The 24158-nt window shown below is 44.5% G+C and overlaps 1 protein-coding gene and 1 long non-coding RNA gene across 3 annotated transcripts in view; one reads left to right on the forward strand and one right to left on the reverse strand.

Annotated features, from left to right (window-relative positions):
- The window catches only part of TRIO (trio Rho guanine nucleotide exchange factor), a 353108-nt gene that overhangs the window by 88032 nt on the left and 240918 nt on the right, over positions 1-24158 (reverse strand). For both annotated transcript variants that reach the window (XM_042953023.1, XM_042953031.1), the window contains exons 22-33: positions 20369-20563; positions 20155-20270; positions 19323-19389; positions 18598-18707; positions 17570-17639; positions 16843-16932; positions 11910-12002; positions 9364-9475; positions 7435-7625; positions 5329-5430; positions 1711-1853; positions 1034-1133 (exon numbers count right to left, since the gene is read on the reverse strand). In XM_042953023.1, coding sequence (XP_042808957.1) covers positions 1034-1133; positions 1711-1853; positions 5329-5430; positions 7435-7625; positions 9364-9475; positions 11910-12002; positions 16843-16932; positions 17570-17639; positions 18598-18707; positions 19323-19389; positions 20155-20270; positions 20369-20563 — 1389 coding nt within the window. The remainder of the gene's footprint in view (positions 1-1033; positions 1134-1710; positions 1854-5328; positions 5431-7434; positions 7626-9363; positions 9476-11909; positions 12003-16842; positions 16933-17569; positions 17640-18597; positions 18708-19322; positions 19390-20154; positions 20271-20368; positions 20564-24158) is intronic.
- Positions 4569-10114, forward strand: LOC122228136. The gene is made up of 2 exons (XR_006206437.1): positions 4569-6747; positions 8349-10114. It is a non-coding gene; the product is annotated as an uncharacterized LOC122228136 (long non-coding RNA).

The raw sequence follows: 24158 nt of genomic DNA on the forward strand, positions 1-24158 counted from the left end.
AGAAAAAACAAATGAGTCAAAGCAGAAGGATCTGGGAAACGAAATCGCTGCAAAAGAGCAATGCTTTCTAACCTGCTCGCTGCCCTCCTGCCAACCGCATCACACACCACGAATCCTCTGCAAGACCGAGTGGGAAAAGCCCACCATCTGGGCCCAGACACTGGGCCCGCTCCTCTGTCAGCAGCCCCTTCCAAATGACGCTGAGGGCGAGACACTTCCGGGCTACAAATGAGGGGCTGTGCTTCAGAAACACAGGAATCCTCAATGTGGCAAGTTAAATAAAACCCCTATTTGCGGTCAAATAACCTTTTTAGAGAATTTGGTCTAGCAGTTTAGAAACAGAACACGTGCTCATCTCAGTGGGAATGGAAGACTTAGTTGATGTGACTGTCCACCCCCCCCCCCCCCCAGCTCATTTTATGGAGGCCTCTGCGTATCTGTGCGTGATGGAAGCCTGGATTCCAAAGTCTCCTGTCGATGTACTTTGTTGGCTTTGGGATTCCATCAGGACAGATCACGGGATTCTCCACACCGCACCCCTTCTGTAGAAGGCACAGCTACGTGCGTATTTTCCGACAACGATCAGATCTGTGTGGCTGGCGGTCAGCTCAGGTGCAGGCTGGTTCGGGGCGCACTCCCTGCATTCCGCTGTGCCGCCCTGAGGATGCCAGGGCTCCTGCTTCAATCGGAGCAGATCCGCTTTCACCCTCAGGGCTTGGTGTAGCATTTAACTTAAAGTGACAGGCTCTTCTGCTTATGTAAAATTGACAAGCTTAAACACACTGCCCTAGAACACCTGACAGAAAACCAGGTGACGGCACTGGGCAGGGCAGGCAATTTCTTCCTGAATCCTCAGACTTTACCCCTGACACCCCCAACTTTTTGCTCCTGCTTCTGTGCCTGGCACCACTTAGCACACAGTGACTGTTTGAAAGGACTGGTGACAAACTGTCACTTATAGACAGAAACAGGCTGCTTCCTAACAGAGCCAAGACTAGCTACATTCACCCAAGAAAGTGCTGTTGCAGCTTACCTTATCGCTGTCCAGTGTGTTCTGAGACGTCCGTGAGGCAATTGAAATGGTGTCAGGCTGGCTGCTCCCATCGCCCTGGCTATCCAGATCCTCTCCGTCCCTGAAGAAGCAAACACACTTTTCATTCCTGACACTGCGGGGTTGGTCAAGACTGGTGCAGAGCGTCTATGAGTCGCTGGAGAGACAGATTTGTTCAGAGAGGCACGAATCCATCTGCGTGACTGCTGCCACCAGCATCGCGTGAGCGGTGACCGACCCCTCTCGGCTGCGCGCCGGGATGAGTGGCGGACGTGTGCCCCCTGCTTAATTCGCACAACGGTAAAACACAGGTGTGGTACTTCTGCCTCAGAAATGAGAAACGCAAACAGCGAAGTGACAGTACAGCTGGTCCTGGTCACATGCACGACCTACATATGTGTCCAGATTCACACTTGCGGTGGGAAAGGGGAACACACAGGGATTTGTACCCAGCCCTTCATTTTCTTTAGGCCGAAGGGAGGTTCTCATCGTGACAAAGCAATTTCATTACTAAGGATGATGTCATACATACAGTGTGTTTAAAAAAAATATTCCTCAAGATATTTAAGAAAAACAATCTGTGAAAAATAGTAAGTTAACACTGCCTTGTTCTCTTCCTATTAAATAAACAAACTTACCGAAAGGCCCCCAGCACTTACCTCCTTCCCTTCTGTCTTGTGGCCGGTGCCGTCTTGGGGATGTGAATGGGCTCCTTCAGGGCCCCTTTCAGGTGAATTGTCCTTTCCTGTATCACTTCGCGGATGTGCTTTATCCAGTCCTGCTTGTTTTCTATGCTGGAAGCCTTAACGAGGTGTGAGAGTCCATCAGGACACAGAAGGGGTCCCCCTGCCAGAACCTGCTCTAACCACACTCAGGTCTCCCACATTCCCTGAGTTTCCCCATCTCAAAAATAACTTTTCAGCAGAAAAGCAACTGCATCCCATGTTTAATTTGCCATTTTGAGTATTTTTTCATCAAAACCATTTTCATTTTATAGCACATACGTTACTCCAGAATTATTTTCACAATCAGCAATTTTCCAGTCCCTAAACCTTTTAAGGGGCACCTGGGTGGCACAGTCGGTTAAGTGTCCGACTTTGGCTCAGGTCGTGATCTCACAGTTCGTGGGTTCAAGCCTCGTGTCGGGCTCTGTGCTGACAGCTCAGAGCCTAGATCTGCTTCAGATTCTGTGGCTTCCTCTCTCTCTGCTCCTCCCCGGGCAGAGAGAAACTGGTTGGACCAGATTCCTTACTGCCAATTACAGACGGTGGATTTACCCCGGTTCCACTACAACTTCTGAAAACGTGCTCCAAACAGGACACACAGTGGATACTCAGTATTTGTGGAATGAACACATATGGCATCACTTTGCCCACACTTTTTTCTTTTACTTTGCCTCAAAGGAGGTTTTTTTTTTCTTTTTTTTCTTTTTGCACGTTCTGGGCCTTAGTAACAGTTTTTCATTTCCTTGTAAGAAACATCAACTTCCTATGACATAAGCATAAGTCCTTGTAAATGACCGAAACAGTTGTCAGAGGGGTCGCAGCTGAGCCCCTGGCGGAGAGGGGCCAAGTGTTTTCTCATGGTGCACCTTGTCTTCAAAAACAGCAAGTCGGAGCCCATGTTGGGAAAGGAAATTAAAATTGAGACTCTTTTTTCTAAATAAAATGTTTTCACTGGAGGATGTGTCTTTAAAGTCACTGAGGGCTAGGAACAAGGGACTAAATGCGGGGAGGCGGGGGGGCAAAAAGGAGCCTCTTGCTCCCATTCCCAGACCTGAGAGTGGAAGGCAGTAACCCAAGTGCTTCTGGGGCCAGAGGCAGGGCGATCAGGGACTAAGGGAGCCTGTGCAGGAAACCAAAGTGTCTCAGGGTGGACACCTCTGAAAACTACAGATCTACTGGCATTTAAATGCCTGATGCAAACATTCAGGTTAAGCAAAGAGAAGCATCTGAGAAAGAACATTTGGCAGAGTTTAGAGACAACTGAGGGAAACTGTTACTATGGTTCAGAAATAAATGGAATTCTCATGATTTAACAGTGAGGTGATCATTACATTTATGGAGAGGAATTCTCCTGACCTTAAAGAAATTAAACAAGGGAAAAAGGTGCCAGGTTTTGAGAAATAGTAACAGAAAGGCAAGCCAGCTAAAGTACTAAGTAAAAGGTCCCACTGGTCTGAGAGATGGGAACAATCCGATGCAGACTCTTGGTAGTTTTCATGTTTCAGGAAGGATTTAGAAATAAGACTCTCCTTTCCAGGGCACAACGTAAAAAAGACCAACGTTTCGTGTTACAACTACCAGCGCCCCTGCCACCACCATCATCACCTCCACCAGCGCAGCCATCTTCTCCACCGCCACCTCTGCTCCCCCCTCCACCACCACCACCACCAGCGTCTCCATCACAACCGCCTCCACGTCCACCACCTCCTCCACTTCCACCACCGCCTTCTCCACCACCGCTCCCACCATCGTCCCCGTCTTTGCTGGCATCTCCACCGCCACCGCCACCTCCATCACCGCCTCCACGTCCACGTCCACCACCGTCGTCTCCTCCTCCACCATCGTCCCCATCTTTGCTGGCACCTCCACCTCCACCATGATCTCTGCCATCACCTCCATCACCACCGCCTCCATTTCCACCACCGCTTCTATCGCTTCCAATGTGATCTCTGTCTCCATCACCACCTCCATCCCCACCTCCACCACTCCTATCACCACCTTCACCTCCATCTCCACCTCCTCCCCCTCCCCCTCCAAGGCCTCCCCTCCTCTGCCTCCACCACTTCCAGCTCCACCACCACCTCCACCACCTCCATCTCCTCCATCACCGCCTCGGTTTCCATCTCCATCACCACAGAGCAATCTCTAAAATGAATGAGGACATCACTTTCTTTAGCCTTTCCTTGGAAAGCAGAAAAATATTACCCAAAATTCCCTAAAAGACTCTCCTCTGATAAAGCCTAAAGGAAACCTTATTCTTGAATTGCATCATGAGTGTTTTATTATGTCCTACATGAAAGTAGTCCCTGTCTGGCTCAAACATCTGGCACTATCTCTTGGATGCACCCTTTGATATCTATCACTATAGCTAATCTGGAGAGATGCTTCCTATGACTTGGAAGTTTTGTGGTTTTGAGTATACTTTAAAATTTTATGCCTTAGGAAAGTTATCTAATATTTAGCTATCAGTGCAATTTATACTTTATAGGGCTTTACGCCAATAGTAACAAGAACACACTGGGTTGGTAATCACATATTCATTGCAAAACAATCCATCATTTCCATGGGAATAAAGACCTTAGAAACACAATACTTTCACCAAAGTACAAATTCTGTAAGAGCGAGGTATCGATGAGTAACTCATAGTTGCTGGAAATACTGCTGAGAGATTAAAAGGAATGTACGAGACAGGATCACTGGCATGCCAATTCACACACCAGAGTCCTATTAAGCTTTTGGCTCATCTCCCAATATTCTACAAATCTTCAGCAACATCTTTCACAAAACATTCCGAAATCGCCATGGTTTTTCCAGATAGACCGTTCCATCTGTATTTTCTCAAACACAGAAAGAGGGAAGTACACAAGATACCCTTAGAGCCCTGTGCCTTTCCTAGGAGAGGCTAGTATGATTAAAGCAGAGTTCAAATAAAATACCCAAACATATTTTATTTTCCTCCCCCCCCCAAATACACACACACACATCCCCCCCAAAAAGCACCCTTAATGTTTTTGAATGCTTTAAATCCTAACATTATTGACCCCTGTAACTGATCATTATCCCCCTTTTTCTCTTCTCCCTATTTAGAAAGCAAAGAGCCTGAGACCCCATGAAGACTCTTGGCATGTTCAGCCTTGAAACTGCCCAAGGCCTTCACAAGTTCACCAGGTGCCTGTTTCCCTTTGGAAAGTAAGTGAAGTGTGCAATGGGACCTGCTGACCCGCATCTCCTTCCTCTTGTATCTCAACGTCCTGCATCTCTTGCGGAACTCACTCACCCTTCTGCAGACGGCAAGAGTGGGAGAAGCTTAAAAACGTCCTTCTCCATTTGACCCTTGGTAGGCAAGCGAAAGTTTAGCTCAAGGCGTTTCGCCCCATGACACCAAACTGAACTTATTCTACTATTCTTTTTGTGGTAATCGCCTATCCCAACAGAACACAAAAAGAACAAATAAAATGATATGAAAACCAATGTTTCAACAACAGGAAGAAAAAGCACACACAGCCTCCATAAACTTGTCACACCGCACATTCCCGAGCCTCACAGACGTACCTTAAGGACGATTTTATTGTCTGAGGCTGGCGTCCTCCCCACCCACAGCGCAAACTTGCAAGGGTCTCCTTCCACGTGCTCTGTGACACCCAGCTCTGAGGTCTGGATACAAACGTAATTAAAAAGTTAGAGGACAGAAACAATTCCGGCAGGACACAGAACAAAGACCAAGAAAACGGTTTTGGGGGACTTGTGGTCACGTTAGGTTACAACACCACAGTCTGTTTCCATTGACAGGTAATCCTTGGATCTTTAGTTAAAACGAGGAAATTTTGTTCTCAGGCCACACATGATTGGTCGCAGCCCTTTCACTTGCTCTGAGCACCGCTGCTGGGGATCCTGGTGTAGGTCAACCAGCACATACAGAGGAAGGAAACCAAAATATCTAAAGATCGTGTTATCTGGAAAATCAGGAGCTGACTATTGGCAACCTGTAAACGACGAAATGAATCTGTCCTAGTTGCAGAGGAGCCTGCCATGCGTTTTCGGCATGAACGAAGTGGCTTCGCAGAAGGCGGAGATGTCTTCACGGTTATTTCCCAATTTGTTTGTCAAAAGCATTAACCTTTAGCGTTGCACCAACAAGTTTAAGGGCCAAGAGACAAAATGTCTCTCTGTGACACATGCCGCTGTGCTGTGTGCACATGAAAGAGCGTAGGTGAAGGTCAGCATCTTCAGTCCCGCCCCCACAATCAAGTTCACCCCTGGTGCATTCTCCTCCCTCCAGCAAAGGAAGTGATTCATAACTGTGGCCTCGGAGGGAACCTTAACTTTTAAAAGATAAATTAAATGAAGATGTATCAGCTTCTAAAACAGACTAGCTTGGTCTCTGAGGACAGATTAAAGTCAGCCTAGTGAAATTACTAGCCAGCAATGTTGCTGGTCTTCCTTCCAGTTAGAATATGATCTAAAATGATGTAAGGTGGGCTGTGAGCCAGAAGACAATCTCAAACAGGACATAAGCCAAGGAAAATGGTATGAAAATCATTAGTTTGAACTTGCAAATCCCAGATTATTATTAAGACGATTTCTACATTGGTAGTATTTTATTACTTTGGGAACTTGATTAATCTACGGATGCCATAAAAATGTGTAACGTGGACATTGTTCAAGTATCTGCCGATATTTGTAAGTGATCCACCATATCTTGTGTAAAGAAGACACCAAACTCTACTGCATTTTCTATTCTTTCTCTGGTGGTGATTTTCAATGAGCTCTGCTCCATCCTTTGTCCCATCCTCCGCCGGCCTGGCCCTGCCCAGCAGTTCTGTGTCAACAGCCCCTGAGACAGTCCCACTGAGGGAACATGGAAATACAGCAGATCCAGTGGGTGATACGGCCTGAGACCATCCTTAGAGTCAACGTGTGGTTTACAGAGAGACTCCTTGGGCTTTGCTCCTTGTGGAAAAGAGGCATCAGGTATGTTCTTTTGCCAGAAAGCACACTCACAAGTTAAAAAAGAATTCAAATGTAATACAGTATCGACCCAGCACTCCAGGAAAGCTGTCTCTCTACAGATGGGATTGTGGATCGTTAAAACTATTTTTGCTTATATGTATTTTCTTTAATAACCCTACTTTGCTATTGCAAAGAACCATAAATGTACTTAATTTTCACATACTTTTTATCTTTATGGGGGAAAAAAAATCCCACCTTATCACGAAGAGCCTACAGCAAGCCCACCAGGAAGACTGCTTAAGTATATGCCAATGTTGTGAATGAAAAATTAATTAGAATGATATGAGAACTTACTTAATCAAAGTCTCATATGATTAATTTATTTATGAAGCTAGTTACAGCACACAAGACATAAATTGAAATTCACTAAAAAGGTGTTTTCTCGGCCTACGTTAAGAGTCTATGGCATTTAGAAAAAAACAGGTTTTCTAAGTTCAGCGAAGCTAAAACCATGCGCTCCCTCTAGTGGACTTGAGACTGCAGGAAAATTTCCCTGTGGAAGATGAAAACCTTACAATTTCAGACTTCCACCTCGGAGCAGAGTTTGGGAGGTTAAACTGAAAGCAACAAGCAGTAATTTTTTTCTAGCTGCAAAAAGGTCACGAGTGTGTTACCTTAAAATTTACAATTCTGAACGTCCGTACTTACAAACAATTTGCTTTTATAAAGGTACTTGCTTCTCCCACTGGAATCTTTCACTTCTTTACTAAATACTAAAGACATTTCAAAAAGGAAGAGATGCCGTTCTCGACCCTTTCGAATTAAGGTTTTTGGGTCCCACACTTGGAAGGATTCCTGCAGGATGAGTTCTCCCTGAGACTCAATATTTTCGTCAAACCCTACAACATAAAAGAAAGGGGAGCACACTCAATTTGAAAGAAAAGTAAAAAAGGATGCACAAGACAGCAATGTGACTATTTAAACATTTGTTCAGTGCCCATCAACTAAATCTCAGATTAGTTTCCCATCTGGGCCCCCGACTCCGGTTTCCCAGCACTGACCCCACCTGACAAAGTCTGACAAAGGAGAATTCTTCCTAAAACATGACTTTGCCTATATTTGCTCTTACTCAAAAAAATAAGGCAATTTTTCTTCATGACTTTATTTTTTCAATTCGATCTTAGGGTGGCACTCACACCATTTGAGATTTGGTTGAACTCCCTACTTCTCTTCAGCCTTTACTCACAGCATTCCATCATATGAACCTCCTCCCCTGTCCAGAATGGTCCCGGACCTTCCCCAGGCCGTCACCCACCCCCAGCCTGCGTCCTGATCCTCTGCCTCCTCAGCCTAGAACACCCTTCTTGGACGTTCTGCCACAGGCCGAGCCTTTCCCCAAGGCTCTGGTCTGGCCTTCCTTGGGTTCTCCCCCTCTTGGAGTGCAGAATTCTTCGTGTGTGTCACACTCTGGCCACAAGGGTGGGTTTCCCCCTGCTCCTCCCTTCGTGGAAGGGGCCTGCTGTGTGGACTTTCAACTCCCAGGGCTTCGCAAAGTGGTCTGATACCTGCGGCAGGGGCTGCTAGCCCTCTCTCAACTACTGGCCTCCCTTTCTCCTCCACAGACAGAAGCCCCGCGGCCGCTCAGATAAGCACGATATCTCCCAGCCCCTCGGCAGCTAGGACAACTCAGGCCACGCTGGGAGTCCTGTGTACAACTTCTAGTTTCGACCCTTCTAGCTGCTCCTTGCCCTCCCTCTTTCCTCACTTTCTCTCTGCTGGACGGAATGGTAACGTGGTCTTGACACATCCTGAACCGAGCCAACCAAACAGCATTTAAGCAGGGGAGAGAGTGAACGGAGCCCGAGTCCTCGATGGTGCCGTGAAGGGCTGCCACACCAGCTCAGGGGTTCACGTCAGAGAAAGAAAAAGCCTCCTGGCCTCTGACTTTTGGGGCTCTGCTGCAAACAGCTGCACCCGTGCCCCAACTAGTTCCCTTGCTCGATACTAGCGATGATGGAGACAAACAATAAAAAAGCATCTGGGGCAAGACTACTTCTCGTAAATAATTCTGCGTACGCTGATAGTAAGATTTAAGCTCTGTAATGCAGAAAGAGCCTTTCTAAACACAAGCATCCGTGGAAATCTCACTTGCAACGATAACTTTTAATTTTATTTATCTGACTCTTCACCACATCGTACATTATGTTACACGCCACCACATTCAAAGCTCTCGTAAGTGATACAATGGATACAGATATGGGGAAACAACAAGCTTTTTGAAGGGTTTTTATCATCACAGGGGACTGATCTTGCCTCCCTCCTACCCATCCATCCACGAGGAGACCAGATTGCCTAAGGCAAGTGACACAAGGTGCTACTGGGGTTCCAAGTGCAGACAGGCTGTTCTCTAGTTAACGGTCAAGGACATGCTTTTAATGAGGTCGAAGTACTTTCCGTAATCCTTAAGGGAAGCAATGAAACCAGTTCTTCTCAAAAAGAAGGTACTCACGTCTAAACTCTTAACTCCCACCCAAGCATAGAGGCGCAAAGCCAAGACTTCCAGGGGGTGGGAAATCCACTTAGACCAGTGTCAGGAGGAAGTGCACGGATGCGCTGGGGACATGCAGAGCCCATTACCTTCCAGCATGCTGAGGTGCATGGCATCGTTGGCCCGCTTTGGCACACTAAGCATCACCTCGAGGCCGTCTTTTATCTCCCCTTTTCCTTCCTCACAGCAAGTGAGTAGCTCCTGTAAAAGACCAATACCGTCAACTAGCCAAACGCCGAAAGCTCTGCCAACAAGATCTTTGCAGCAAAGAGTATGAAAAATCCACGATTTTCAAGATAACAGCAGAATGTGGTCAACTGGGCACATATTCGCATAGAAAATCAATTACTGCCTCTTTACGCAACGAATGGAGGGGTCTGTCCTGCTCAAATCAGGATGTTTCTTCAGATCAGAGCAAACCAGATGCAGTCACCGTTTAAGATGAAACCGGTGGACAGATCAACTACCAAGCCTCAAAAATGACAAACAGAAACACTCGATTAGTACAGTAAAGCATAATCAGCTACTGGTTTTATCTGAAGGTCACGGCCGAGTCCAGCCAGGACTGCTATGCCTCCCGCGGCAGCCCAGTGTGATCCTAAACTCCTTGGTGCTGTTAGTGCCAAGCCCCATCTACCCTGGAGCTCCCAGGCCGTGAGCGAGAACACGAGCGGCAGCCGTGTCTACGTTAAATGCTGTCCCTCTGTGTGCAGGACGTTTGGAAAAGCGTGAATGATCTAATCACACTTGCCCGAGTGTGATTATGTTTCAGATCTACTTAGAGGAACATCTGCTGTTAAATGAATGCGAACAAGGACAATAAATCCACATTCTGGCAGGGTCCAAGACTCTTTCTTACCACAGTATGGTTATAATCAGTTAGTAATAGTAATCACAGCTTTCCGTGTCCTAGTGGCCGACCAAAGGCACAGGGCACTGCACTCAGCTTTGGTCCCACAGTGGACAGTTTTAGAGCAACTTGCACCAGACAAGCATGTTTACTCATGACCAGATGTTTTTTGCCTATTATTCTAAGCAGATTGGCAAAAAAAAAAAGTGTTTAAAAATGCTATATGGAGAAATTAACTTCACTGTCAAAAACATTCGTCGGGGACCTCAACAGAGCTTATAATTATTCTCCTTAAAACCCCCGGGAAGAATAACGTGAGGCTTATAAATTAAAGCCCTATTTTAATAGTGATTAACTAGATGTGAGGTCACCGAGGAAGAGGTCTTTAGTGGAACCACATGCTAAAAACAAGATTCTTAAATGCTGAGGACACCAAAAGGTAAACCGCCTTTGCACAAATAAAAAGCAGTGGGCTGATGTGAATGTGAACGACTTAACCTCCTGACTTCTAGTTCACGTTTGTGGCAACCTCCTACTTCTGCTGAGGGTCATACAAGCACTTCATAGGATTCTGACACAGAAATGCAGGAGTGCTTTCCCAATAGAAATATCCCATATGATACCATTTTCACAAAAGAATACTACAGCCATTTCTGTGTCTAGAGTTTTCTCATTAGCAAAGAGTTTTAGGATCTCATTACTCCATCTCTGAACTTCTTTTATATCCAGGAAATTTACATACCACCTTCCTACTGCTGTGTGAGGCCAGGGACATAGATGCGTAATATACTGTTAGCAAGAGGAGTGGACAGTCGGTACGTTCTGATGCTTAATAACATTCTCCAGCCAAGGATACAGCAGGATAAACATCATCAGGTAGAGGTTGTAAATTATTATTCTTATAGTGAAGAAAATGTGCACTGATTTTTATATAATGCATTCTGTGACAACCATCACAAATTCTAAGTTTCCTTTACTGTTCTACAATTAAGACTAGACATTAAATTACAAATGTGGCTGGTTTTTTTTTTTTTTTTTGAGGTATAATTGACATGCAACATTATGCTAGTTTTAAGAGCACAACATAAGGATCTGGTATTTGTATACACTGCTTAATGATCACAGGAAGTCTAGTTAATATCCGCCACCATACATAGCTACAGGATGACTTTAATTATCATCATTTATAATCAAGAAAAAGTAGAGGTCAGTTTGACTCAAATACTCGGGATTTGTGTGAACAACATGTTCTAGAAATATGTGTGTGCCATGTGACTAGACGTAAGAGGGAGAAAGCTGCCTGAGGGTGAAATTACCTGGGCTTCAGCCCCATTTGGGTCTCGAGCTGAGCCCAGACAACAGGGATCCAGCGATGATTCCGGGCACAGCCCTCACCCTCACAGGCTCGTTTCTACACCTGCAGACCAGCAGTGTTATGAGGTAAACCTAAAGTCTGCAAAGTACACAGCAAAGAGCGTGGTCCACAGCCAGCAAGCCACACTGGGACACAGATACCACGTTACCCAGGCTTGACAATCCCGCCTTCCTTCCTCAGTTTATGTTACGGACCAGACTCAGCAAAGCTCCGGTGCATAACGAGGAATATTCTCTCATTTACCTGCCACACTGAGAAACTGATCAGGGTAATAAATAGCAATGAATTAAAAAAATTAAATGTCTTGGTGTTATTTAAAAAATTCAGGGTACTTTACATAAACAGAAAAACGCCAGAAGAGTAATGCGCAATTCACAAAATTTTGCATGCAGAAGATGCTTCATACATACTTTTAAAAGAAGCTGATACTTTGTTATTCGCTGAACCGGCTTAATAAGGTAAGAAGAGATGGAATTGGCTAATCCATGCCGCTGTTGTATTTCCTAAATTAAGAAGAAAATAGAGAGAGACGAACGTTACTGTAATGTTAATTATAGCATTTGAATTAGCATGAACTAAAAATGCACTTTTTACCTCCAAAATGACTATACACATATCACTGTTGTTGTATAAAGACAAACAGAAATCACTGTTCTTTTAATACGCTGGACATGAGAACGGGTGATCACTTTGAACCAGAAGGTGGCGCGTCCGATCCACATTGCTGGCTCTCCCGTGCAGATCTCAACTAGGCCAAGCCTACAACCTCTGCTCTGGGCCCGCGCTGGCCTCCAGCTCCCCCGGCCCGGCCCGGGGCCACTCAGTCCAGACAGGAGCCAGGGACGGGGATGGGGACAGGGCGCACCCTCTCCCACCGCAGCTCCTAAGCGTTTGCCTTGGCGTCGCCTTGGCCAAGACCACGTCCCCGCCCCTGGCCTGACTCCCCTTCAATAACGAGTTCGCACACCATGGAGGATTCCCTCCACGCGCTCTCAGACTTTCCACGCCCACGAGCGGTACTTGCATCATCTTTTGGCTCTTAACACTCTTCTCAGAAAATCTTCAAAAAAACCCCACCACCACCAAAAAAAGGCTATCTCCTCACATTCTATGCTTCCAACGAGATTCAAACACCACTACACTCTTGTGTTCTCAATCTGCTTGTCACTTCGATGAAGCTCATGGGGACCTGTGCGCGCGTTGCGCCAGGATTCCTGTGAGTCGCTGCCGATGGGAGTGCTGGCTGCAGGACAGCCACCAAGCGACTTGTCCCTCACATGCCACCCAGGTTCAAAACTTAGCAATTCTTCCTCTGCCTTCCTGATCACGGAATGTAGTTTAAAACTTTCTCTTCAATTCGCAATTGTTCAAAAATGTGCAATTTATCATTTAATGATTACGATACACACATTCATAATTTCACATCTAAAACATCTTTCATATAGAATATAATGATCTCAAGTACAGGTCACTGAGTTCTGACAAATGTCAACACACTTGCAAACAATTCCCAAACCAAGGTGCAGAACATTTCCAACATCACAGGAAGTTCTTCAGGTCCCTTTCTAACAAATTCCCCCACCCACACCCACCACCACCAAGAGGCAACCCCTATTCTGATTACTATTGCCAGATTAGTTTTGCATATTCTAGAATTTCACACAAAAGGAACCACACAGAATGTACTCCTTCATATCTAGCTTCTCTCAGCCCATGTTTTGGAGATTAATCTATGTTACTTACATATCAAGAATTTATCCTTTTATACAGTTGAGAAGTATCCCATTTCATGCATACCCAACATTTGAGAGATACTATAATGTCTTTTTAGTGCCTTGTTTTAATAACATTCAGAAATACATCTCTGATATTTCTGAACACCAATCTATTTTTGTTGACACCCTTAATACCTCATCATAGGATTATACTATTAAAAAATGACAAGAGAGGAATGAATACCCAATGGGTAAAAGATAGTCTATTCAACAAATGGTGCTGGGAAAACTGGACAGCAACATGCAAAAGAAAGAAATTGGACCACTTTCTAACATCACACACAAAAATAAATTCAAAATGGATTAAAGACCTAAATGTGACCTGAAACCATAAAAATCCTATAAGAGAGCACAAGCAATAATTTCTCAACATTGGATATAGTAACTTCTTTCTAGATATGTCTCCTGAGACAAGGGAAATAAAAGCTAAAATAAGCCATTGGGACTACATCAAAATAAAAAGCTTCTGCACAGCAAAGGAAACAACCAACAAAACTAAAAGGCAACCTACTTAATGGGAGAAGATATTTACAAATGACATATCCGATAAAGGGTTAATATGCAAAATATATAAAAACTGATATAATTCAACACCAAAAACCAAATGATTCAATTAAAAAATGGGCAGAAGCTATGAATAAATATTACAAAGAAGACATACAGGTGGCCAACAGACACTCGAAAGATGTTCAACATTGCTCATCATCAGGGAAATACAAATCAAAACCATAGTTATGACCTCACACCTGTCAGAATGACTAAAATAAAAAATACAAGACGCAACAGGTGTTGGAGAGGATGTGGAGGAAAAGAACTCTCCTGTGCTGCTGATGGGAATGCAAACTGGTACAGCCACTGTGGAGAGCAGAATGGAGGTTCTTCCAAAAGTTAAAAATAGATCTACTCTATTATCTAGGAATCACACTACTAGGTATTTACCAAAAAAATACCAAGACACTAATTCAAAGGGATACATGCACCCCTACGTTTATAGCAGCATAATCTACAATAGCCAAATTATGTAAGCAGCCAAGATGTGGTATGTATGTGTGTATACACACACACACACACACACACACACACACACACACACACACACACACAGGAATATTACTCAGCCATAAAAAAGAATGAAATCTTGTCATCTGCAATAACACGGACGGAGCTGGAGAGTATAATGCTAAGTGAAAAAGACAAATATCATATGATTTTCACTCATATGTGGAATTTAAGAAGCAAAACAAATGAACAAAGGAAAAGAGAGAAACCAAGAAACAGACTCTTAACTACAGAGAACAAATGATGGTTACCAGAATAGAGGGAGGTGGGGGGATGGGAGAGACGGGGAATGGGGATTAAAGAGTACACTATCATGATAAAAAAATTAAATTATTAAAAAGAATAAAGACATAAAGTTACAGAGAGAGAGGGAGGCAAACCACAAGAGACTCTTAAGGACCGAGAAGAAACTGAGGGTGGATGGGGGGTAGGGGAGAGGGGAAAGTGGGTGATGTCATGAAGGAGGGCACTTGCTGGCATGAGCACTGGGTGTTGTATGGAAACGAATCTGACAATATATTATATTTAAAAATAAAAATAAGGGGGGGCCTGGGTGGCGCAGTCGGTTAAGCGTCCGACTTCAGCCAGGTCACGATCTCGCGGTCCGTGAGTTCGAGCCCCGCGTCGGGCTCTGTGCTGACTGCTCAGAGCCTGGAGCCTGTTTCCGATTCTGTGTCTCCCTCTCTCTCTGCCCCTCCCCCGTTCATGCTCTGTCTCTCTCTGCCCAAAAATAAATAAAAAACGTTGAAAAAAAAATTTTAAAATAAAAATAAAAAAATAAAGACAAAAATGGCTACATGATCCGAGTATTCTTCCAAAATACCTGACAAAGGTTTCATCCTGCTAAAACAATAGAGCTTCCTTTTTCTAAAAAGCTGTTAAGGGTATTAACAAAAACTTCTGTGCTTCTAAAATTTTACTTTGAATGGTGGGGGGCAAAGAATTGGGGGTAAAGGGAGGATCTAGCTCACTGGTCAGTGGCATATCTAACACCATAATTTCTGCTTTGCCTTTGTATTAAGCTGTTTACATGCAACAACATCCTTGCTGGGAAGGTGGGCACTTTGGGTTATCCACCACTCCATGCTAAGCACCTATGACCAGGCACATTGAGTTAAATGAGCCCCAAAAAGATGTGGGATCATGCTGGACAATGAATACTGAAGGCAAGTAATTTGTGAAATCTCCAAATCAGACAAGCGTAATTTCTTTAAAGATGTTTTAAGGACAAAGGTTTTGGTTTTTTTGTTGTTGTTGTTGTTTTTTAATGGCTTTGATTCCAAAGCCATTTGATTTGATTAAATGTGCCACATGCTCTCAGTGCTTAGGCCTTAAATGATTCTAACTCTGCACAGAGCCATGGTGTTGAGTTTCACCTGATGGCAAAGACCCAGGGTCATGTGAAAAACAGAAAAAAAAAAGGGGGGGGGGAGGGCGGGCAGCACTGGGCTGGGAGCTGACTTTATATTTACAAAGGCAATGATGTATAATTGCTAGTCAGGAGAATGACAACTAAAACAAGGCCATCTACAGGGCTTCACCTCAAAGATACAAGCTAAAATTTATTCTCATTTCCCAGACTTCCAGAGAAGGGCAGAGTATCACACATGGCAATGCCCCAGCGTAAAGACAGAAACAAATCTAATGTTCTCACAGCCTTGTGAGAAATTATACATAACATCAAAAAGTACTCCCATCTCTTAATCAAGATGTATTTGACACACATTTAACTACATTCTGGAGACCCAAAAAGCATTCTGTAAATTATATCAATAAGGCTCTATCCTCTTTCGTACTAAATAACCTCCCTGCAATATCTTTCCAAAAAAGATGACCTACATCTACAACAATGGGAATATAATTAATAAGCCTCCCAATGGTCCTAGGGACAGTGCTATCTGTAAAAATTTTATCGGCAGGCTACTTTTGGAATAACATAAAAATGAGAAAAATAAATGACTAAAAAGGATTCAAAGATTCAAAGATTATTTTTGTTTCACAGAGAGTAAAAGAAGCTGAAAAGTTTGTACCTTCTGTATAACATGATATTATACCTAAAATTACCATAAATTGTAAGTAATGTCACATACACATGTACATGCTAAAATCTTAGATCTTTTTTTAAAAATTTTTAATGTTTATTTTATTTTTGAGAGAGAGACAGAGCATGAGTGGGGGAGGGGCAGAGAGAGAGGGAGACACAGAATCCGAAGTAGGCTCCAGGCTCTGAACTGTCAGCACAGAGCCCGATGCCAGGCTAGAACCCACGAATGGTGAGATCATGACCTGAGCTGAAGTCGGACGCTTAACTGACTGAGCCCCCCAGGATCTCCTAGAAGAATCTTTCAATAACAGAAGAATATATAACAATATCCCACCATAAATATGACAGATAAACAGGAAAATACTGTATCATCAAATAGGTGAAAGTTAGGAGTGATGCTGCATTTTATGTATACCAAATACAACTTAGAAGATTTCACAGCTTCATCAGGAATCTATTACTTACATCAAAGTAGGACCCTGCATGCTCTAGTATCAGCTGAGTAGAATCCGGCTTATTTTTGCAATATGTGACATACATCTGAAACTTGTCTGCCTATAAACAACAACAACAACAAATTAGAATCTCTCTTTCAAATGGCAATACCTCAAAATATGATAAACTTTTATGCAGAAAAGAAGCTGCGGGGATAAAGGAAATTTAAGCTCTAAATAAAAGAAACCCTATTTTATATGGAAAGCTGTTAAAAATGAGAAACACATCCTATCGGTATACACACCTCCAGAAGCTTCCCTTGGCCCAGTAAGTCAGGGCTGGGCACACCCACTCTGTTCCAGTTGCCAGTGTAAACCCAGGCATCACATGTGGATGGCAGGGCACTACCACCAGGTGACTGTCTGGCTCTCCTCCCGACTGCACAACATCCCCCCTCCCACCTTGCCAACCTGGCCCCCCAGACATGGCTGCGCATTCATGTTTATCTACGCATTTCCAGGACCACGTGCAGGACTGGCACACTAAATGTTCCATTTCAAACCATCACTATTGCCAATAAAAAGCTCGGTCCACGTTAATAACTAGTTGCAGAATGTAAGCCTTTGAGGCAAAGTCCATTTCTCCGTAAGCAGACTCTGTAGAAGATGGTGACATACGAGAAATGGACCACATTCCTTTCTAACTTCCTGCAAAGCCAGCAAACAACGGTGAGAACAAGTAGCCGAGGTTTCATTACCCAAGTAACAAAGCAGTGTCCAACGTCCTCTGGCAACTGCTCATATTTTTCCAGCTCTTTCAGGAATATGCTGCAGAGAGTAAAAATGGTACTGTATTATTAAGATGTCTTAAAACATTTAGTAGTGAGATAGATACGCCAGAAATCAGGCCAAGCATATCACTTCAATCAAATACAGTGAAACATCTGTGCCGTCTAGATTTTAAGGATTTAATAACCCATGTAGCTCTTAACTCGACTAAGTTATTGTGACTTTCAAACCGCTACTCAGTTTAGCCTTTAAACACTTTCTAATACAAATTTTAACCTAGCAGCTTTACTTTTGGGCAAGTGCTATGTTCAGTAGCTGAGGATATAATTTAGGGATGTAAATGAACACTCAGAAGAACCCACTTAGATTTCAGTGTCTTGTGCTGGGGTCGGGGCAGGGGAGTGAGGGAGACCCCAGCATCTCTGGCTCTAGCAGTATCTCTCCATAGGCTAGAGGGCTGTGCAGACGCTATCAAAAGGAGCTTCTGTTTCTTAAAAAACAAACAAACAAAAAAACCAAAAACCCAAAACCAAAAACACCTTAAAAATAAAGCCATGTGCCTCCTGTGGCCACTGGACAGTGTATTTTAGTTTGGTCAGACTACACATCTGTTCTGTCCTCAGTGCCTTCTCCCCTCTTGTTCAGAAAGACCAAGGGGTGGCCAGCAGCCACGCACAATTCTTCTTTCTTTTCATCCTAAGTAACTGATATAGCAGCTGACGACATAGCTTGGGAGAAACGAGGGTTCCTCCAAAAACAGTTTTCCCAATCTCATTTCTATAGCAGGTAAGAACAAACATAAAGTCGAGTCTCTATCATGATAGGTTCAACAACGTCAGTCTTTTGGAAGAAAGTCTGATAGTCTTCATTCGAATTTCAACAAAATCACTGAAATGGATGCTTAACTCAGCTGGGAGCTTTCATTTCTTGTTAGGAAACTTCAGCACCATATCTAGATTTCAAGAGTAACCAGCTCCCCAGAGATAAAGCCACTCACTTATTGTGAAACTCATAGATTTCCTGCATGTTCCCGAAGATGACGAGCTCTCTGTTTACGATGCCGGCCGGGATCTCCTCCACCCCGCTGGTCATCTCCCACAGGTATGTCTGGCCGGGAGGGAAGCAGAGGGATTACACAAAAACCCAAGAGCACATGTCCAAGAAACGGCTGTTCCTGCCTCTAGAATACGTACCCAGAGCTCACGAAATCACCGACAATCGATCTGAAGTATGGAACCTTTCCCGAAACATGAAAAACTATTTTCCAGAAAAGCCCCCCCAGTTGCTGTGAGCCCTTCAGAGTAGTTCCTCGGGCTCCAGCTTGAGACTCTCCATTCCTGGTGTCAGACTTGGGAGCTAACCTCCCTGCTCTCTGAGGTACGACAACTATTCTTTAAACTACTGAGTATCAGTTGCGAATCATAATTAGAAGGCACATTTCTCTGAAGCTGCTGTAAAGTTCTGTACAAAGAGGATGGGAGCCAGGCCGTCATGTGACGAGCGGAATGACAGGATTAGTGCTGTATCATCTCTGTGATGAGCAAAACATGGGCCTGGAAACTCACGGAAGGGTGGGAACAAGAAACAGGCTGCTTAAGCACACTGAAAATCTCGAGAACAACAACGGCAACAAGGGTGATTATTTTAAGAATTACCAACAGTCAGGGAGAAAACAGCGCGCTTAGACTGGATCTAAATAAACAAGCAAGAAAACTTACTTACATCCATACACTCCCGGAGGTCCCTCACGTAAGCCTTTTCAGTTTGAATTAGCTCCGCCATTATGAACCTTGAACACAGGAAGACCGGGAAGGGCTTAGTTCACAGTCAGGACACGGGCTTATCTGAACTATGTACTTTTACGGCTTATGAAATAATGAGAGTTTTCAAAGCAGTAGTCAGTAATGTGTTTGGGGAATTAAACCAAGAAGAGACAGAACAGTAACAGCGTAAAGCCACCAATTCAAAGGGAAAACATTTTGTTGAGGTACGCCAGCAGGTCACGTTTTCTCCATCAGCACCACTGACACTTGGGGGCAGATAATGCTTTGCCGGGGGGCCGTCCTGTGAACTACAGGATGTTAGTGGGATCCCCGGTCTCCATCCCCGAGACGCCAATAGCATTGCCCCCTCCCATTGTGTGACAACCAGAAATGTCAACACACATGGCCAAGCATCCCCTGGGGGTCACAACTGCCCCCAGCTGAGAACCGCTGGTTTAGGACAATCTTTGGAACGTCTGGAACAGTTTACTAATTGGCAATTTTGAAACATCTCCACGTGTTATTTTTTTCTCCTTGGTACTACTAGTCATGATCTACTGATGACAAATGACACTAAAACAATTTGTCAACCCCATACGAAATGGAGGCACGGGAACAAAAAAAAGACACGGCTTCTGAAGCAAGTGATAAGGGGACAGTGCACACAGTGAGTCTGAACATCACAAGGTATCATTGCCGTCCGGTTTCAAAGCACACACAGCAGTGAAGTCCAAGCGACATTTTCTTCACTTTTTCAATGAATCCCAGCAGGTTCTTAAAGACTGGCTTACTCTTTCCTGCGGGCCGACTTCCGTTTTTCTTCGTTAAGTTCATGAGCAGCATCGCGAAGCTTCACCTCTGACCCAGGGACACTGGCGGGGATTATGTCCAGCTGAAGACTTTTACTCTGTGGAGGAAGAGAGCCAATGAACTTGAGTTAATTAGATCCGGGGAGGACATGAGGAAGAACACCATGGTTTATTCTGTTTGCACAGAGCAATTTACCGATTTGTTGGAATCTGAAGAAATCCCCAGGGCTTTCTCCAAAGAGGTCCTGTACTTCTCCATCCGCAGAGAGAAATCCCTGTACCTCTTATCCACAGCAGTGACACATTTTTTTATCTCTGCTGCATGGGCATGCCCTTTTTCACAAAAGCCATCAGCCAGCTGTATCAATAGCTTCACTCTCTCTTTGGTTTGCTGCGGAAACAACAACAGGAAAGTATTGTGAGGCAAATGAACTCAACTGCCAGAACCGGAGACACAGTGGCAACTTGCCTGCAACTCTGAGCTCCCGACAGGGAAAAACTGCTGGTCAGAGAAATGTCCCCTGAAGCTCCAAGTCCACCAATTCACCCCCTGATCCCGGCCTGGCCGCTTCCCCACAGAGAATGGCATGTTTACGACCGCAAAAACCAACCCGAATCTAGCCCTTCTCTTGGCGTGGCTTCATCTGGTGGACGCCCGAGAGACACCTGTGGAAGGGATACATATGTGTCTCCCGTGGCCCCGTGGCCCCCACCGCTGCTCCCTGCCCGTTCGTCCCCTGCGCCCACGGGGATGGAAGGCCCGCTGAGATCCTGGCAAAGGAACCCCCACACCGCAGACACTCGGTGAAATCCTTGAAGTGACTCTGCACTGCACATTCGTTTCTTTTTCAATTCTCGGTAGAAATGAAGGAAAGATCGCTAGCCAGGAAATGATCTTTAGAGAAGCATATTAAATGCTCTTCACTGTTTTAGAACTCCCTCTCAAAAATTATTTCATTTGTACGTGTACTTAGAAAAGATACTTCAATTAAGTTAAACACAACCGCCTTGGTTTTCATACAGTTCAGGAGAACCACAAAACATTGGTTTAATATCTATGGCAGTAACGTCCCTCAAAACTCTTGAGTTTTCAACACCTGTTTTCATCACATCCATTGGTTACTAGAGCAAGGCTTCCTTCGACAGTCCTGCTGGCATTTCAGACGAGTACTCTTCCTCTTCCGGAAGGGAACCTGATTTTCTCCACTAACCTTTATCTACGAAATCTTTACGACCAACACTCAGGAAGGTGACTTTAAAAATCCCCAAAAGGTGCACCGGAGAGCAGGGGCCTCAAAGTAAAAATCCCCAAAAGGATAAAGGTCAGGGCTCAAAACCTGGATAAATTTTCCTAGTTTGCACAGGAAGTCTGAGGCAGCACGTCCTCGGCGACCGGCAAAGGCAGCTGTAGAATCCTCGGGCTGCGCATGCACGCCCCGGGCAACCTGCATCCAGCCCCGTGCTCCAGGCACACGCCCGGTCTGTGCTTCCTTGCACCACGGCCCCTCCTGCCTGGAATGCTACTCTGTGGCTCCCTAGTGTCTTTGCTCAACCAAAGGCCACCTTCTCAATAGGCCCTCCCTCCCTGAGTCCCTTAAAAGTACAAGTCACCTTCCTGCCCCAACTATCCTCACTGGGCCTGCTCCACTCTCTCCCGGGACACGGGTCACCTGCCACAAGGATATAGTTGACTTACTACTGTTACCGTATGCCACTATCTTATTAGAATGTAACCACCACAGGCCTGGGATATTTGGGGTTTTTCGCTTACTAATATCTTATTCACCTTTCGTGTGCCTGGCACATAGTAGACAGTCACCAAATATTTACTGAAAATTAAGTTAACGTTAGGTTTTACGGGAAAATAGGTATATGCTTGTACCTTTAATGGGGTATGGCAGTTACTCTGAACAGGCATTAATACTTAAAAAATGAAAACAGAACTCAGATATAATAATCTGTGAAAAAAAATGGTTATTGCAAAATTCTATAAAAGCTGTTTATTAGAGAAAGTCAGCAAAACTTAAAACACCCTGAAGTTTTTAGGACTTTCATCTGGTGTGGAAATGGGCTCAAGTAGAGTGAGCTAATCAACCAAACCATATGATCTATCAACACAACACCTTTCTGGATATGCTAAGACGAATTATAAACCAAAGACCTAAAAAGTCAAAGTTTCACAAGTGGAACCATAAATTCCAAAAGGGACTTAACTTAGAACCATTACTAAATTTTAACATCAAAGAGAATATGAGAAAGGCAGGACTGTTTAAAAACTGGGTTGCCTGGAGGCACCTGGGCGCCTCAGTTGGTTAAGCCTCTGACTCTTGGTTTCGGCTCAGGCCATAATCTCACGGTACCTGGGACCCCTCATCGGGTTCTGTGCTGACAGCGTGAAGCCTGCTTGGGGTTCTCTCTCTGCCCCTCCCCGGCTCTCTTTCATCTCAGAATAAGTAAGTAAATAAACTTAAAACAACAAAAAAAATTGGGTTGCCTGGATGAGGTTACACTGCTGGGTGTCAATATACTAATGTGCTGAGAAGCACAGAGAAGTTGCATTGTGCCACCATGAAAGCATTTCTTCTCTTCCACCGTCCAAGCGCCACCGGTGAAAGGGTACTGCAAGTTATGTGTAGTGTCTCTTCAAGGAGTCAAGAAAACTATTTCATATTTTAAGCACTGGGGTCATAGGAGTGAAGATAAAACAAAACAAAACAAAACAAAAAAGCAATGCAGCTTGCCTACATTCAAAGAGAAAACAAAACACTGAAAAACTATAGGAAGATGTCTGCATAACACACGTCACAAAACAGATGAGTTGAATGCATGTCACGCCAACAGGCGGATGCTGATTAGGACACTAGATGCAGCAGGAAGGTGGGCTAGAGACAAAGCCTGGTGGCTTACAAACTTCATTTAAACAAAAGACGCCAATCAGGCAGTCAAGGCTTCTTGAAGATGTGTGGCCAAGCCTGTCCCTCAAAGATGGCAACCCTCCCTCCACCATGTCTATTTGTCTTACTACTTCACAGTAGATGTATATATATTTACCCCAACTAGAAACTGCAGTCCATGAGCCCAGCACCCAGAGCAGTTCTGGCACACTGCAACCGCGTGATTAATAATGATGGGGTGAATGGTGTGATAAAAATTAAGGATGATGAATCTGCTAACTCACGAGCTCTCAATACATTTTTATTTTAACTGATTTTTTTTAATGTTTATTATTTTGAGAGAGAGAGAGAGAGACAGAATACGATCAGGAGAGGGGCAGAGAGAGGGGGAGACAGAATCCGAAGCAGGCTCCAGGCTCTGAGCTGTCAGCACAGAGCCCGACACAGGGCTCGAACCCACGAACCGTAAGATCATGACCTGAGTCGAAGTCGGACACTTAACCCATGGAGCCACCAAGCACTCCTAATTGGTATTTTTAAAATGCATGCGTAGAAATCAAAACTTCAAAGGTAAAAAGGATACAAAGTGAAAAGTCTCCTTACTCCACCTTCCTATGAGGTGTCTCAATGATCAGCTTCATGTGTTACCATTCTAGACACCTTTTATTATACAGAGGGGTGTACGTATGTATGTATGTATTTCTCTCTTTGTACCTAAATGCTTGTACACACAAACCGTGCTCTGCACCCAGCATTTTTCGTTCAACAACTCTCAGACATCCTTCACTATCGGAACACGAGCAGCACGCTTGTTTTAGGCTTGGCGCTGCACAAGATTTCCATGAGCTAATGTGCTCCCACTGAATGGACTTTCATGTTGTTTCCGTTCTTTTCCTAAGCCAGGAAAAAACTGCACGTGTCTGAGCGTGTGTAGCTAGTCTAGTTTCAAGATGTGGGACGGCTGGGGCAGAAGGGATGTCCATCTGTGACACTGAGCGGTTAACGTGGTGACACATCCCCCCATCCCCAGAGATCGACTCCATTTACCAGCCCCCCCCCCCCCCCCCCCCCCCCCCCCCCGCAAAAGGTGCA

The sequence above is a fragment of the Panthera leo genome, chromosome A1 (genome assembly GCF_018350215.1).
Source record: "Panthera leo isolate Ple1 chromosome A1, P.leo_Ple1_pat1.1, whole genome shotgun sequence".
NCBI classification, from domain to species: domain Eukaryota; kingdom Metazoa; phylum Chordata; class Mammalia; order Carnivora; family Felidae; genus Panthera; species Panthera leo.